Source organism: Crocodylus porosus, unplaced genomic scaffold (genome assembly GCF_001723895.1).
Source record: "Crocodylus porosus isolate Cpor-Errol unplaced genomic scaffold, CroPor_comp1, whole genome shotgun sequence".
Lineage (NCBI taxonomy): Eukaryota > Metazoa > Chordata > Crocodylia > Crocodylidae > Crocodylus > Crocodylus porosus.
Window position 1 is genome coordinate 4,085,153 of NW_017728948.1, and position 17,793 is coordinate 4,102,945.

At 56.8% G+C, this 17,793-nt stretch overlaps 1 protein-coding gene across 1 annotated transcript; it reads right to left on the bottom strand.

Moving 5' to 3' along the window:
• Nucleotides 1-233: 233 nt before the first annotated feature.
• Nucleotides 234-3,472, bottom strand: GNRH2 (gonadotropin releasing hormone 2). The gene is made up of 3 exons (XM_019553429.1): nt 2,680-3,472; nt 1,503-1,586; nt 234-538 (listed from the first exon to the last, which is right to left on the bottom strand). The coding sequence occupies exons 1-3, from the start codon at nt 2,815-2,817 to the stop codon at nt 500-502; spliced, it is 261 nt and encodes an 86-aa protein (XP_019408974.1). The 5' UTR covers nt 2,818-3,472; the 3' UTR covers nt 234-499.
• Nucleotides 3,473-17,793: the final 14,321 nt, after the last annotated feature.

Sequence of the window (17,793 nt, forward strand, 5' to 3'; positions counted from 1 at the left end):
GCAGTGCTGACGCACACGGGACTTGATGCCTCCAGCTGCTGTGGTCTTATTAGGGACCCATCACCATCACCTCTAAGCACTTCGCAGCCCCTGCTGACCTAGCCTCACCCCATGCTTGTGACTTGTGGACAGCCCAGTTCCCTACCTCATGTTCAGAAATCAGGGCTGGCTTAAAGTGACGCTTTTTATTTTCCAGAGAGGTGAGGACACAAATGTCCCTGGGATTGGGTGTGTAGCAAAATAAAGTCTTTTATTTAACGTGGTGGAGTTGCAGGAGGGTGTGAGGGAGACTCCAGGCAGGTCCTCGCTCAGAGATAGACCCTGAACCTTGCTCATTACCTGTGCTCTTAGTCGTCGAGTTGGGCCAGCTGAGGCCTTCCCCCGTTCTCACCCCATCGCACGCACGCACGGGATCCACAGACACGACACCAAGCTGCAAAGGACACGATGGGGAGGGCTGCGGGGCAGGCAAGCATTTCATGAGCAGGCTGTGTGGGGGTCACTTCTTCTTCTGCAGCTGCCGCGCCAGCATGTCAGCCTGCTCGGACACAAAGGGCAACATGGTGCATAGACTCATTGGGAAGTCGGGCTGGAAGGGACCTCGCAAGGTCATCTCATCTGGCCCCCCACTAAACCATCCCACCAAGCATCCTTCCAACCTGCTAACAACAATTCCCAGGGATGGAGATCCCACAACTTCTCTGGGTGCCTGTCCCAAGGCTTGACAGCCCTCGTAGCCACAATGTTCCTCCGAATCTCCAACCTAAATTTCCCCCGCTGCAGCTTGAGGCCATTGCTCCTAGTTCTGTCCCCTCTACAGCCACAGGGAAAAGCCCATCTCTACCTCCTCTACAATCACCCTTCAGGAAATTTGAAGACTGACAATTAAGTCTCATTTGATTAGTCTTCATGGAATTTTACTTGACACTATGCAGTGGGGTCCAGCTCTGGGGCTACCCCAGGACAAGTAGCGGTAATAATAATGTTGAGCTAAAGCAGTTGTTCCACCTGGTATTCAGCTTGGCCTGTGGCTGCTTCTCTCGCAGATCTAATGAAAGCTGCTTGAAACCTGAAAGTTTGTCTCTTCCCACTCTTCAGCTTGGTCCAGTAGAAGGTATGGCCTCACCTCCCAAATCTGGCTTCTCTCATCTCCCTGGACCATCACGGCTACAGCAGGAGTGCTGCCACAATCATATTATTGCTACTCTTGTTATGAGAGGTTCAGATATGGCCCGCTTATCCAGCCTTCAAAGAGGAAAGTCCACTGGGGCGGCCCCGAATATCTTCCCTGACTGGTATTGACCATCTCACTTCTTCCAGTTCACTCCCTGCCCCACACCTTAGGCACATGCCAACCCCTGGGTGCACTGCAGTCCCTTGCAATCAGTAATAACCATTCATATGTAGAGTGATAATCATCCTGAGGACACAGATGCCATGTTCAGCTCCTGCGCTGGCCCCAGCAGGAGCTTGGTGAGCTGCCTGGCAGGCCTGACTCTTACCAGCAGGGTCTTCACAACGTTCATCCTTGGGCTCCTCAGGTAAGCGCACTCCTCCCCGTCACAGATCTTGATTTCTTCTGAAGCCTAAACTCACAAACAAAGCAGAGCGTGAGCCCCCCACCAGGCAGTGTGGGGAGACCAGGGCGGCTTTCATCATAGGTTTGGAGCCCAGCTCCGTGAGAACAAGAGACTCAGGCACAGCTCGACCTGGGAAGGAGCCAGACAGGCTGCAAACCCTCCTGCAATAAGTCGAAACCGAGTCAGAAAAGACCTTCCCCTCTCCGGGGGGGATCACTGTTTGCTAGGGGGTTTCGAGCTAGTACTGCCTGTGCGGGACCCTTGTCTATAGCTGAGCCGCTGTGGCACTTCCGGTGTCCCTAGGGCTCAACAAATTCCCATCTGAGGGTGGCTGGCAGCCTGCAGGAGACACGTTTTTGGCCCTCGTGCAGCTCTGGGCAGAGACGGGCCCTCCCGACTGCCCTCAGTGTCCCCGACACTGTCCCCTGCTGGGCTGCAGCCTGCGGGTGGTGGCTGGTGATGAGGTTCAGTCAGGGAGAAGCAAACCTTTCCCTCCCCTCCAGAAACCCTGAGGTCTCCACTCAAACCCACCTCCGCCAGGCAGGGAACCGGAAGGTAGAAACCTCCCGGGAGAGGCCGCCAGGACTCTGCCCTCAGCATGGCTGTCAGCTTCTCAAGGTTTGGTCCGTCACAATGACCCAGCTGCCCCGGAGGATCACAGGGAAGGGACTTCAAAAGCCTGTACCCCTGCCCCGTGGCACAGCCAACTCCACCCACTCTGAATGATCCCAAAACGGTGGCAGCCAGGTGACAGGACCCCCCGCCCTGACCTCCTCCTATCCTACGGGATCCCACCGCCATGAATCTGCTCCAGTGCTGAGCCCTCCGCGCGGTCATGGGCACGGAGCAGCAGCACAGAGCAGCAGGCCTGCTTGAGCCAAAGCCGAGGGCTAGAGGAAGCCCGGAGTTTGGGTCCCTTGCTGCATCCATGGTCTGTGGGCTGGTGCAGTGCTGGGAAGCAGGTGGTCAAATATCCGAGCCAATACATTCACAGAGGACTTGCTCTCAGGCCCCTGCCAGCCCCCACAGGACCCGTGCAAGCAGCGGGTGCTTGGTGGCGGCAGTGGAAATGGTCACTGTGGCAGAGGCTGCAACATACCTGTGGTGCCCGCGACAAGTCCAGCTCCCTCTTCCCACCAGGGTACCAGCCGTGGGACCAGTGCTGGGCTCGTGCCAGGGGCACGCCGATGGCCAACAGGAGGACGAGCAGGAGCAGGAGGGACCTCGGGCATGCCATGGCGCTGCCTGTGGGGTGGGGGTGGCCGGCACGGTGCACTCTGCAAGGGGAAAGGGGTCAGATGGGTTGTGCCACTGCTCCGGGGCTTGACACATGGACTCCAGGCTCCTTGCAGGCCTGGACTCCTGGGTTCACTCCCAAGATCTCCCACTAGCTCACTGGGGAGCCTCAGGTATGGTGCTCACCCTCCTCGAGTCCTCCTTACCTTGGCAAGGATGGCATCCGCCTGCCTGGCGAGGCTCAGTTGGGTAACGCCAACAAGAGGTGGTGCTCGGAGAAATGCTCTCACTGGTGCCCTGACATTGTTCCTGGCCATGGCCATGGCCCTACGCTGGCAGGACCATTCAGGACCTCTAAACCATTATCCCCAGAGAGGCTGGGAGAGCACATGATGGTGCAGCCCCACCTCAGTCCCTCCACCATGGTGCCAAGGCAGTGGGCATAGCGGGGCATTAAGGAGTGCTTTCCCCCAGGAAAGCAAACCAGACTGGCTCTGGACTGACACCGCTGGCTATGTGTAACACCCCACTGGGTCCAGGGCACTGCTTTGGGGTCAGGCCAGCGCAGCAGGGGAGGGGACAGCTGGGCTGGAGCTGGGGGGGTCTGGCCTTGTACCCTGAAGGGACTGAGGCAGTAAGTCAAAGCCTCCTCAAGGGCTCCTAGGGCATGACACCCCTCCCCGCCCCCCGCCAGTCCAGACCCTGGCTCCAGGGAATGAATCCCACCCTCGTGCTAAGCTGCAATGCAGAGGCACGGGGGAGCAGGGGACTTGCCCATGGCCATGCAGGATGGCAGTGGCAGAGCTGGGGCCACTGGTCTGGGGTCCCAGTAGGAGACTGGAACAGCCCTAGGCTGCATCATCCCGTGAGCAGCAGCCACATGGCTCTGCCCAGGGTGTCTGAGAGCTCAGGTCTGGAGGAGGGAAGCTCGTTCCTTCCAAAGGTGATGCCCAGAGGCCAGATCACCTCAGATCCAGCTCCCAGTGCTCTGTGGCTCTCTGGAGGGCTCCGATCTGCATCTCCAGAGTGCCCAAACTGCTCAAAACCTTGAGCAATGCCTCTGCCCCAGCCTCACGGCTGTGAGCCCAGAGGCTCTGGGACTGGAACCGACCAAATAAGCTCAGGAATAAGGTTTCTGTTCCCCTCTTTGGTGTCAAGCAGCTGCAGCATGTGGGATAGCCCCTGGCCTGGGACAAGGGGTGAACGTGCCGTCTCTGCCCCTCCGCTCCCCAGCTGTGCGTCGGGGCTAAAATCCAACTTTCCCTGGTTGGTGGTGGGGCAGAGAGGAGACCGGCTGGACCCGCAGGGGCCCGCTCCACCCAAACCAATCCTGACCTCTTGGATAAGGCTGGAGGCCTTCTCGAGCCAGGCTGCCAGCAGAAGGCGGCTCTGGAGAGAATCAGGTGCACTCACCTGTGGCCAGTGCCCCCTGCTCTTCCCCACAAGCAGCCCGTCTCCCCCTTGCCCAACAAGCCCCGGCTCCCTTGCCGTCCTCACTCACCCTGCCCCAGATCCGCCTGGCTCTGTCCTGAGGCTCGATTGCTGCCAGCCCCGCGCACTGTCGATATTTATACGGCCGTGTCACCGGGCTCCCCTCCGTGGGGACTGCAGGCTGACGCTCACTGCAGGCTGCCGTCTGACGAGGATGCATTTAATCCCCCTTACCGGCGGCCTGTGCTCTGATGAAAGGGTCTCTGGGGTGTGCCTGTGACCTGGTGGCCAGCCCGTCAGCTGCCGGAGCGCCTTTGAACTTGGCAGCTTGTGCAAGCAGATGGGAGCGGAGCCACTCACGTCCCTGGCGCTCTCGTGTTACGGGGCAATCGTTCGCAGTGGCTTTGGGCAGCCAGCAGCCTCACCTGATGGCTGGGAGTGGGGCAAGCAGGCAGGCTCCTGCAGAAAGTCTTGCACCGGGTGGTCTGGCCTTGCCCTCTGATTCGAGGGCAGCAGGGATGGGGGTAGCCGGGGATCAGCGCGATTCCCATCCAGGCCTCCCCGAGTTCTTAACTCCTGCGCCCTTCCCGGCCCACCCTGGGCTGGATGATGGGCATGGGGAAACTGCGGTGATCCTGCTTCAGGCAAGGGGTTGGACTACGTGACCACTGGAGGTCCCTTCTGGCCCTGCTTCTCCGCAGATCTGATTTCTCTGAGGGGCTCCCAGGCCAGGCACTGGCTGGGGAAGATGCATCTCATTTAAGTGATGGAGATGGCCAGGGCTGCCTTCCAGGGGTGCTAATGTCCTCCAAAGACCATCATGGCACGGCCAGTACAGGAGGGCTGCCCTGAGCCCCACGATAGGCAGCCTGCATCTGCCCCCGCCACGCGCACAAGCCTGGGGTGGCATGTGCCTCTCACGCCCCCCCACGGATGTGCTGCAATTCAGCCAGAGAACGGAGAGCCGTTTCAGCCTGGGTGCAAGGGTCTGCAGCTCCCTGGAAAGTCAGTAGGAACTGCTCTTGCATGCACAGAGACTGCCTCTATGTGTGTGCATGCACACGCGGGTGGGTGTGTACACGTGCATGCACCTCCTGTGGAGCAGAAGGTAGAAAACCAGGAGGGGAAAGCAAATCACGGAGTAAGAAAGAGATGCTGCTTACAACTCTCACCATCATGCCGCCTGCCCCAGACCTCCGGTCCCAGGATGAGGCCTCCGACTGGGAGCGGGACGTAGCAGGTACCCTGGGCTGCCACGCACTCCGTGGCCACCGGCTTCCCTCCCCATTCACCCCATCAGCAGGGCTGGAAAGCTGGAGCAGGACCTTGGCCCATGCCTTTGCCAAGAGCAGCATCCCCCACCTGGGCAGCTGGTCCCTGCAGCCACAACCACCGTGCTGCTGCCTGGAGGCAGCTGGCACTGCCACAGCCCCAGGAGGAGCTGGCAGCAGGTGGCATTACCCAGCTCGAACAACACGCGCCCATGAGAGCTGTTTGCCTGCAAGGGAGGCATCACCTCTAGAGCCCGCGGGGTTAAACTCATCAGGGCAAACATGGCCTGTGCTAATTGAGCTGCCGCAAGGCCCCTGAGGCATCACCGGTCCTGATGAGCTCAGCCAGCCCTGCCCGCATGCTTGGACTCTGCCAGTCCTCCCGTCCCTCCTCCCCTGCCTGGCCATGGGTGAGCGTGAGGCCTGCCCAGGAACTTGCCGTGCCACTCATGTCATGAGCCCCCACCCCCATGACAAGGAGACACACTAGGGGGACCACTTTTGCAAAATGGAAAGAAGGACACATGTCTGCCTCCCTCCCTCCCCCAGAGCCCAGCAGTGGGGGAAGATGCAGGCTGCCCACTGCTGGCTCCGGTCTCCCCGCCCTGCTGCTTTTCCCCCAGGAATCCCATGCCAGCCGCACACCCTCTGCCCACACAGCAGCAGCAGGGTGCACAACTCCACGCTGTCACTGTCCCCGCTGCTGCCAGGCAGACAAGGGGCGCCTCGCCATCATGGCACAGCCAGTACAGGAGGGCAGCCCTGAGCCCCACAACAGGCAGCCCGCACCTGCCCCTGCCCCGCGCACAAGTCTGGGGTGGCATGTGCCCCTCATCCTCCCCCAGGGATGTGCGCAGTGACAGGGAGTTGCCCATGTCTCCATCCTGCTCCACATCCTAGCCCCTGGCCCCATGCACTGCCCTGGCTGGGCAGTGCCCCCAGCCCCTGCCGCACTCCCTTCCTCACCATGAGGGGGCCTCAATCTGCCCCCCCCATGCACCCTCACCCCCCCTTAGATTTACCTTCAGGGAGCTGCTCTCCATGTTGCATGGCTGCGTTCCTGGCCACACACGTGTACAGGCGTGCACATACACACAGTGCCCCCTGCGTCCTGCTCCCGGCAGCCCCAAGCAGGCTGGATCGCTGCCATCCTGCAAGGGGAACCCTGCTGTTTCCCAATCCCCAAACAATGCTGCAAATCCAGGACAAATGTTGTCCTGCGGTCATGCAGCCCAGGACTAGGACTTGATGTTCCCATTCTGGGACTGTGCCACCCAGTTAGGGATGGGTGGTCACCCAAAGACACCTGCAGCACAGAAACTTTTGCTCAAGGGCACGAAGCTGCGACGCAATCTCCATACGTGTGGACAGTCATGTCGGTGGCTTGTTAGGGCCAATGACTGCATTTTGCCAGGACGCCAGTGTACTGCCCCGTGCTATGACAGGGCCCTGAGATCTCCAGACGTGTGGCTGTCAGAGCAGAGATGATGAGCTGGGCAGGACCAAGGGGGATCTACCTCGTGGCTCAGAGCCCCACACAGGGGCCAGCGAGGCCCAGCTTGGGCTGAAGCAGGACAGGGGTGTCCAGCTCCCCTCCTGCAGGGCCTGGGAACATGCCCATGCCATGCCCTGGGAACTCCCACATGCCATCTTGTCCAAATCTATCAAGCAGGGTTAAGGCTGCTGGCACTTGCCCCAGAGCCACAACCACGGGCACAATGGCCTGAAGGGAGGCTCTTTCTGTGGCTGAGCTGCCCCATGGGGGCCCAAGCTGCCGTGTCAGGTGGGGCTGAATGGGGCTGGCAGCCTGGGTTAGGGGAGTGCCTGAAGCAAGAGCATGTCCCGTGAGCATGTCGCAGTCAGGTGCTAGCGACTGCATCTCCCTGGGCAGCCATGTCCCCCTCGTGCCTCAGTTTCCTATTCTTCCAAAACGGGGCTGGTGACTGACCCCAGCATCACCGCTGGGAAAGGACATACCATGGGACCAATCCCAGAATACCCCTCGGGGGGTGGGGGGCAGCGCTGCTTAAATGCAAAGTGATGGGTTTCTTTTGTTGCTGGTGCTTGCAGTCTCCACCCCACAGGCAGCTAGAGCCCATGCCTCTGAGGCATGAAATGGGTGAAACAGGGTGGGGAGGAGTGTGGGGAAGGACCCATGAGCTGACAGGCCTCAGAGTGGGGAGAAAGGCCGGGGCTTTCATTCATAGACATCTCCAGGCATCTCCTTCCAGAAACACTCTAGTTTAAGGTGAGACCAACGCTACCAGCAGGCAGTCTTCCCTGCTCCTGCTCCCAGCCATCAATTAGTTGCCACAAGGCTCAGAGAGGGAGGACTCCCCCGCTTGCCCCCAGGCAGCTGGGCATGCTGTGTGGGGGAAAGGAGGGCAGAAATATGCCCTTCTCCCAGGTCAAAAAGGGGTGGACAGAAGGCACAAACTCCCCACTGGGGGAGCTGGGCCCCGCCGGGGGAGAGCACCCCGAAGGAATGAGGGGTCTCATTAGATACAACGGGCTGAAAGGGACCTCCAGAGGTCACATCTAGTCCAACCCCCTGCCTGAGGCAAGATCAGCCCTGTGCAAACCATCTTATCCAAATCCAACATGTCAACTCTTCCTAAAACTATTGTCAATCCTGACACAACACAGACCTAACACCCAGACCTGCTACAGGGAAAGCAGGGGGTCCATAGCAGCCAGCATCCTGCTTCTAGGAAATGTCAATATATGATCAAGAAATCCCAGGTAGAGGCCATGCCCCCTATTACAGAGCAAGGAAAACCTCCCCCAGTCTGTACCAATCTGACCATGGGGGAAAATTCTTCCCATCCCCCAGAGCTGGCGATCGGCCTGTCCGAGTGGAGGGGCAAGACCCTCTAGCCAGGAACCTCCAGCTTTGGTCCAGGCACGAGTACAGGCATGGCCCAGTCAAAATCCCCAGCCTTGGCTGTAGTCAACACCCAGTACCACTGAGAAAGGCTCAAAAACATCCTGACACATGTAACAGAAAGGGCAAGGGGGGGACAACCAGCAAAGCCCAGAAGTCTGGAAAATACCCATAGTAGGACAGGCATCGCTACACCTAGATCACCCCTGACCAGGGGCTGTCCAGCTTCTTGAACACCTCCAGTGATGGGGAGTCCGCACCTTCCCTAGGTGTCTACTCCACTGTTCTGGCAGCAGGACTCAGTATTTTACACGACAAAGAAGCCACTCCCACCACAGGCCTACCCCAGCACAGCTGCACATCTGTCCAGCCCTTGTCCCAGGGCATTTTCTACGACTGCACAACACTCACAGGCATTACACCTGGGCATTCATCTACCCGCCTGTGTCCTCTGCATCAGCTGTATGTTACTGCCAGAGGCAACAGCTCACCTGTGACCCACTGGCCTGTTCTGTGTCCTAGGGCAAGACCCCACCAGGCTTCTTGGTGTTCGGCTGACAGCAATGCCTTGTGGCTCCAACTCAGACCTGGCCACTGTACAAACAGGCAGCTGAATCCATGCCCAGGCACCCGACACAGACCAGAGGCACTGCTGGGATCCCCCTTTGCCTGGGAACAGTAGAGACACAGCATGATCACGGCCCACTGGACTCAGTTTCATTGCACAAACCAACGGACTTGTGCAGGTGTCAAATGGCCCCCAAAATTCACAGCCACGGAGGCTGACTGACAGTCCATGTCCCGCGGCTGCAGCTGGGAGGGGGCACTAGAGAGGTCCTAGTGCTGTCTGCTTGTTATTGGTGCTGTAGGGGTCGGCTCCTGGGGGGAGAACGGTCATTGCCCGTGTGCTTGAGCCAGGGGAGGCATTTCTGTGGGTTTATGCCAGGTGTTCAGATCCCCTGCAGTTAGGTTGGGTCATGTCATAATAGCCAGCACTTGTGACATACATGTGCTATGGGAACGCTAATGAGCGGAGCTCATGACACCCCCAGCTGCGTGTAGGGGAGGCATATTCCTCATGGGGTTCACCCAGAGGTAGAAACCAACCCCTGCTGCCCTCAGTCCTGGGCACACCTGTCCTCCAGGCACAAATCAGATCTAGGGGCCTGAGAACAGGGCTGGAAGCGAGGACGCTGGCAGCTTTGCCCACTCACTCCATGATCTGAAGCAAGTCACTCCGCTGCCGGGCCCAGCCTGCACAAGAGAGATAAGGAGCTCATGCCCAGCCTGGGCAAAGCGCTTTGAGCCGGGCAGATGAAAAGCACCATCTTGCTGGAGAGCAAAGGCATTAATTAGTGCTGGGCACACTCGGCTGCTGGGATGAAAGGGGCCACAGAAGTGCAAATCACGTGAAATCAAGGCCGTGCTGCTTTCAGACATTCCCTTTGATGCACGGAGGGCTCGGGCCAGGGTTGCAGGATGAGGTCTTAGCTGTTGTCACCTAACCCCAACCAGATGGACGTGGGGGGTGAACTCGCCAGCAGCCAATGCCGGGGACCTCCATCCTCCTTTCCAGAACAAAAGGCTTGCAAGTAAAATGGTTAAGTGTGACTGTAGCTGTCTCATTTCTCTGTGGGCTCCCCCTTATTCTGTACATAGTCTTAATTGGATGGCACTGGTGAGAAAAAGGCGGCAGAACATTAAAGAAAGAGCAGAGCCATCTTGAAAGGCCAAATTGACTCAGGGAGCCAGGGCTCTGCAGCTGTAGCACAATCAATAACCTCATTTCCTTCCATGTCCCCTCATTGCCATCGGGGAACGCGGGCACACGGCTGGGGGAGGAGAACAAGGCCACACTGGGAATTCAGCCCCTGCATTCGCTGCAGTCAGGACTCCCACTCCTGCCCTGTTCAGGAGGCTGTGCTACCTGGTGATCAGTTTGCAAAGGCAAGCAGCAAGGATTCACATCCTCAGCCAGGCGGCTGGTCCCACAGGGCGAGAGCCTGTCCTTCCTCTCCCACTGTGCTCAAGCTCCTGACCAGCCATTAATACAAGAGGGGAGCGGGTCCTTGTCCTTCTCCTTGCTGCTTATCCTTAGTTTTGGGGTGAAGACGACAGTGTGGTATAGAAGTTGGTGCGTTCATGCTGTTTCAGGGGCATCAGCAGGGCTGGGCAAGGTCACAAGCTCAGCAGGGCAGGATTTCTGTGGAGTCTTAGATCTGGAGACCAGCAGAGATGGGTTCGATTCCCCCATCTAACCTGCACCCAGGCACTTTTATACCTGAGCTAGACTCTGGGTTCAACTCCCCATATGGACATGCTGCATTACCCTGGAGGGCAATCAGACCTTGGCCATGCTCAGGCAGCACAGGCCACTGTCCATCAGGCTGTCCCTCCCCTTGTCTTACACAGAGCATGAGCAGGGGGCACTGCTACGTTCCAGGTCTTCAGCCCCCAGTCCTGGCCGGGACTAGGGCAGTGATAATGTCATAATGAGAAATGGTCATGAAGGCAGTGGGCAGCAGAGGATGCCATGGGAGCACTCTGCCATAGGAAGCCATTTACAGCTGACATGGTATCTCCTGGCTCAGGGTCTTTGTGCAGTTGAAGACTAAGTGCCTTTGCAGCCCAGGAAGGCACTGACAGTGAAACTGAGGCATGGAGGGCCCCAGCTCCAAGGGCCTTATGGCTAAGGGCAAGCACAACGCAGGGCCATCCGAACCCCAAGCCTCCGGGCTTGGGCCTGCAAGTAGGATGCCCGCCAAAAGATTTGGAAACATCTGAAAACTTACGTGTGGGTGGAGGATGTTTGCTGGCAGTACGGCCACTTATGGTTCTGGACTCTTGGATTTGGAATTAGTTTTGGCTAATTTGGCCTCGGATACAAGCTATTTAAAAAAAAAGCCTGCCAAAGGATCTGGAAGCATCTGAAGCCTCAGGCGGGGTGGAAGATGCTTGCTGGTAGCAGAGCCACGTACAGGTCTTGAAGGACTCACAGATTTGCAACTGATTTGGCTGATTTGACTTGGGACACGGAAAAATTTCCTTAAGACTATGGAGACTCTTCCCTAGCTTGCTCCTGCAGCTATACGGCTGAGGGCAAGCAAACCTCGGGGGTCATCCAAACCCCAAGTCTCTGGGCTTGGGCCTGCACGTAGGATGCTCGCCAAAGTATTTGGAAGTATCTGAAGTCCAGACAGGGGTGGAGGATGCTTGCTAGTAGCGGGGCCACATATGGTTCTTGAATAACTCCTATAGATTTGGAATTGATTTGGCTGATTTGACTTGGGACACGAAAAACTTTCCTTAAAAAAAAAAAGGTATGGCAGAACTGGAAACAGGATCCTGATGGGGGGCAGCCCAGTCTGGGGTTTTCTCTGGATCAGGCATCTTCCTTTCCCCTCCCTGACACTTGCGGGGGGCTGAGTGGAGGGAGCTGGGTACCCAGGGTCAACCCCCCAACCCCGCTGGGCGCTCACCCTGTGGACTCTCCCCTGCTGAGTGTGCTTGAGCAGGACCCATGAGCCCAGAGAGCCTGGGACTCCCAGCCCCACACTCCTGCACCCTAAGCAGGCTTTGCCCTGGGCCAGCTCTGTCACAGCTCACACTGGCACCCCCAGGCAGGGGCAAATGCAGCACAGAACTGCAAATGGCTCCAGCTTCCCCCATCCATCCCCAGGGCTTGGGGCCCTGCCAGCAAGGCCTTAATCCTGCGGCTGTGGGTCACAGCTGTGCCCAAGCTCCCCAGGCAGGAGCCGGAGGTCACGGCTATGTTGCTGATATTTGCTCAGCTACAGACTGTGCCTGGGGGGAGCAGCTGGGGCTTTGTGCGTCTCAGCCGGCAGGCAGCAAAATGTCACTGTCTGCTGCGCCTCTTGTGGGGTGAGGGCTGGGGCAAGCCGCAGCACACTCGCTACACCTGGCAGCCGGTTGGTGTGCTGCCCTCCCTGGGGAACAAGGCCTGACGGATGAAGTGGCGCGAGCTGCTCTTTGGAGAGGGGAAGAAAGATTCCTGAAGCCATGCAGAGGAGAAGCTGCGCTGGGTGCCGGCCAGGCCTTGGGTGGAAGCTCGCTGCTCTATCAGCAACAAGCCCCATGTTTGCCCCACTACAGGGAAATTGCCCTGGCGAAGCGGTGCCCTGGCTCCCTGGAGCTGTCAGAGACAACAGGCCTGGAACCAGAGCAACAGCAAGGACCCGGCTCTGCTCCCAGCTTCGCCACGGGACCTGGGACAAGCCCCTGCATCTCACTCTGTGCCTCAGTTTCTGTAAGCAGGGATAACAATACCAGCCTCCCCTGGGAAGCACTTGGAGGTCTCTGAGAACAAGCATGGTCACAGCAGAGGCGCAGAGGGTGCCAAGTGGCCGTGAGGATCCTTCCCTGCTGCCTGCCCTGGAGTCACGTCTGTTCAAACAAAAAGTGAAGTGTGAGAGCTGATCACTGGGTGTCGGAAGCCCAGGGGTTCACCCCCTTCTGTCGAACTTCAACACTAGCCCTTGGCTCTCCCTGCACTGGCTGCCCCCTAGCATGACACTGGGGCTCAGGGTTACAGCCAAGATCAAACCAGGAGTGGAAGGGGCCTCCTTTCATGCTCCTGGTGATGCAGACAGCAAGGCTAGAGCCATCACCACTCGCAGGCAACCCGACAATAGCTCAGAGGCAAGGGATCCTGCTCTGCAGAGGCTGAGCCAGGGCCGGGAGGTTTCTTGCTGCTGGCAGCCCCCAAGGTGCAGTGCATGGTGCCATGGGTGCCTGGGTACTGATGCAGAGACAACAGACTGCCAGTGACCATGGGCCCCGGTTTCTCCATCACCGTGAGAGGGTTTGGTACCGATGACTTTAGGTGGTGACAAGCTTTGGGGCAGAAGCAACTATACCGTAAAGCTCAACACTGGGATGCCGGGCACTGTGGGGACTGGTACCCTGGGCACCAGTGCTGATGGGGGGAAGTGAACGTGGTGGTACTACAGTGATGGGGCGGCTGAGCTGTGAACTGCCTTTTGGCTGAGGGGGACAAGCTGCGGGCACAACAGACCTTTTGTGCCAGCCTAACAGGTACTAGAGAGTCGGAGCAGTCTTCCTCCCTGCCTGTTTCCGCTAAGACGAACAGATGATGATGATGAAGTGGCTGGAATACAGGCAAATGTGAAAAGGCTGAGGGAACTGGGCATCTGGTTCGGAGATGGGAGATAAAGGGAGAGACATGAGATCAACTGTCAAGTATTTGAACAGCTGCCATGAAGAAGACAGAGGACATCTGCTCCCCCCTGCCACAGAGGCAGGACATGTGGCTGTGGGCTTAAGCAAAGCAGATTTAGACTCAATCTTGGAAAGAAGTCCCCGACTGGCACAATAGCAGGATGGTGGCACAAGCCGCCCAGGGAAGCTGTGGAACTGCCTTTGCTGGAGGGTTTCAGGCAGAGGCTGGATGGGCGAGTGGCTGTGATGGGTCAGGCAGGAACAGTGTGTTCCACCTTGGGGCAGCGGGTTAGATTGGGCAGCCCTGGAGATCCCCCGCATTCCTCTCACCCTGCGGCTCTGTACGAGCTTGCTGACTTCTGCACCTTGTTTCTGCTCTTGTTCTGAAGCAGATTCATTCAGGGACTTGCAGAAGAAGGTCCTCAGTTGCCAGGGAGAGTCTGTAACAGCAGCTACAGCTGGATCCTCAGCATGGAAGTCCAGCAGGGACCTGTGTGTGGGAAAGCAGCCCTGTCTGGAGTACAGTCTTTCTAGGCTAGCTCGAGTATGTTTAGCTTCTCTAGTGTCCTGTGGGTGTATGAGCAGCAACTGCACACCCATGGGAATGGACAAACCCTCCCTCCCTCCCTCCCGCCTGAGCCCCAGGGCACAACGCAATGATCTGCAGTGCTGCACACAGAAATGTGGGAGGCATCTGGGATAATTTACTACTTCCCACCCCGCACAGGAGACCAGAACCTGCTAAAAACTTCACATACAGGGAGGGGACACAGAAGAGCTGGACTATCAGGGATGCTCCTGAGGGCAGGATGTAAAACCTGTGGAGACAGGGGCCCTGGAGAATGGATCCCCATGATTCAGGAGACCTCCAGATGGAGGGAGCTCAGAGCTGAGCCCTGCTAACCACTGTGCTGAAGCAGTGCTGGGACTGTGGACTTTCCCTCACTGGAGGCTCTTAAGAAGAGGCTGGCCGGGCGCCCGGCTGGGCTGGGTTAAGGACAGGTTTCAACCCCACCGCCTGGCCAGGGCCCTCTCCCATTTAGTAACATGAGAAGAGCAGTGTTTGTAACAGAGTGAAGGGGCATCGATGCAAGCTGAGAACTCCTGGAGCAAGGTCTCGGACAGGCGTTCAGCCATCCTGGGACAGTTTACCTCAAGTTATTCTCCAATGAAAGCGACACCGGGATCCGGAAGGACACATGCAGCTCACCTGGTGCAGCCCACCCAGGAGGTGGCTTGCGCTGCCTTGCTGCTAGGGGGCCTCTAGCAGGCAGCTACCCCAGGGTGGATGAGGAGAGATAATACAAACAGATGCAACTTATAGCAGAAAGGTGTAAGCCCAGATTCTTCCAGGGTTGATTTCTCCATTGGGCTGGCTGAAATTACCCTGGGCAGTGGATTTACACCAACTGTCCACTATGCTTTTAAAGCAATGCAAACATTTAGTCTGTACAGGGCATAACATTCCTGGTTATGGTTTTAGACACATTCCATCTCTCTCTCTCACACACACACCAGCTGTTCTCAACCTTTTTAGGCTCGAGGCCCGCCTTGCAAACCGCCAGCCCTTTGCTTTCACTCATTCTTTGGCTACGGAAAAATACTACAGCAATTCTGTTGCAAGGTCAAAAGACTGCAGGAATGCAGAATAGTAATACAATGGATGCTTATTTGAAATCTCTGGGTTTCTATTGCGAATCATGTGTAGGTGTTTGCACACATAACCATGCTAGTATTACCCAACACCCTTAAAAGGATCTCAAGGCACTGCAGCCCCCTGGTTGAGAATCACTAGCTCATGGACATACACACACCTACGCACCCCAACACAGCAGCATTCAGCAAGCACAACATGCCCCTGCTACCCACGGACCTGCGGAGGGGCCTGGTTTCTTTTGGAATGAGCACATTTATTTCAGAGTATAACTTACAGCTTGGCCAATGTCCCCAGTTCCGGATTCAGTGAATTTACAACACTAGCTGTCGCGGATGTTAGGATTAATGGAGGAGGCTGTGCACTGGTGGGTGGGGTCATTAGAAACCACACAGGCCTGGTTGTTGTAGAAGCAAGTCTCTGCATGCAGAGGCCAGAGAGAGCTCATCTCACCACAGTTAAATAAAGACAATACAGCAAACGGGGAGGGGAGGGCACTTGGAGGAAACACACTGGTCCATTTTGCTGCAGGGCAACGGTCTAACAAGGAGGGCATCTTTGGACTAATACAGAGCTCCACCAGGCTTCACAGGCCACAAGTGCCCAGCTGCCTAATGTTAGGGACATATCCACTGGAAGCAGCACTGCCTTCTCTGTTTGGTATGGATGCCCCTGCTCTCCCCACTGTCTCAGTCCTTTCTCTAACACAGCCAGAGCTGCAGATGCGTTGGTGCCGGGTGGCAAATGCTGGGCCAGTCTTGGAGCTGCCCGTGTCATAGCACAAGGGAACAACCCTCAGGAGTACTTCATCCCAACAACACATGACGCTATTTAGGTGGCAGCCTGGAGCCAAGCCCTGTGGCTAAGGGGACTGGCTTCTCAGGGGCTTCCCTCAAAAAAACCGTCAAGCCAGACCTTCTCAGGCCCAACTGTGTGCAGTGCAGGGTGTTTTTGGCACCCCGTGGCCAGGTCCATTCCCACATCACATCCAAATCAGCCTGGAATGAACCTGTTTCACTGAACCCATGCCAATGAAACCCCCTTTACGATCCTGCTGCCAACATGGGTGGAGGGGACCCGGTGCCTCTCAGCATCCTGCTCTCCTTGTCGCCTACCCTGCCCTCTGCAGGTCAGCAAATAGCCATCTGGCACTGATGAGAGAACTGCGTGGCTCAAGGGTTACAGCTCTGTTTCCTTGGGGCAGCTGAGGAGAGCAGAAGGTGGAAGGAAGGGGGATGACTCTTTGGAACATATTTTGACCTGGTGCAAGGCACTGAAGCCAGTATGTAACTAGTGTAAGTGGGAGGAGAAGCCTTCTGCACTTGCTGTGCCTACAGCTCAAAGGCTGCTGGGCACAGCAAGATGCAGCTGTTTCATCTTTAACCTTCCAGGTGGAAGGTTTGGGCGTTTTTCTTTTGGGAAGGACAGAGAAGTTTTAGGATAAGTAGGGTTGTTGCCCCATCAACAGAGGTTAAAATCTGGCAAAACCCTACTGACCTAGTGCAAGCTAATGAAAGCCCTTGGGTACAAAGAGGCCTGGTTTTGTCAGTGCAAAATGCCTTTGAGCCAAGGCTTTAGGAAATACCAGCCACTTGCAGAGTCAGGGGAAAGAGAGAATGAACTATGCTACTTTGTAAGCCTTTTGGGACAGGGAAGATTCTTTTGTTCTGTGTTGCACAGCATCCAGCGGAGCAGGGCCCTCTATCCATCATACAAGTTTGGAGGGACATCAGCAACACAAATAATAACTAGTTTTTTAGCACCAGCATGTCCGGGCCCAAAACCTGCCACTGGACCCACTCAGGTCCTGGCTCATGTGCTATCTGAATGGGCAGAACATGCCTTACAGGGGAAAAAAAGGCTTTCCAGGGTTTTAAATACTGAAACAGGTTATCCAGAGAGGTTGTGGAATTTCCATCCTTGGAGGTTTTCAAGAACCAGCTGGACAAAGCCTTGGCTGGGATGATCTAGTTGGGGATGGTTCTATTTTGAGCAGGGGGTTGGGACTAGATGTGACTTCCTGAAGTGCCTTCCGACCCTCATTTTGTATGATTTCTATGAAATACAAGCTAGTGTTTTTGTTCAGAACAGACCACTTGCTTTTACCCACCCACTCTACTCTGTCTCGATGATGTTGCCCCCTACCCGCAAGGCATGCGGTAGGCTGTCCGTCACTTGTAAACTAAAGGTGTGATGCATTTCTAGAAACCAGGCAGCAGCTCAGCCATAAGTCTTAGGCCTGACAACGGCATCCCAGGAGGAATTCCCTGGCCCCTGCTCTGGGGAGGTTAGACTGAATGATCAGAGAAGTTCCGTCTGGCATTGAAATCAATGACTAGTGATTTTATTTATATTTCTAAGGAGTGATACATTCATGGAGGATCCTCCTTCCTTCCTATCCACTGGTGATAGCCACCGGAGGTCTCTCTGGTTGCTAGCAGAAAGGTAACCATGGCCCAGAGCCACCCATCACTGCTGCTGACACCGGCTGGATCTCTGGCCCTTGGTCCTGCAAACTGACCTGGTAGGCAGGCCTCT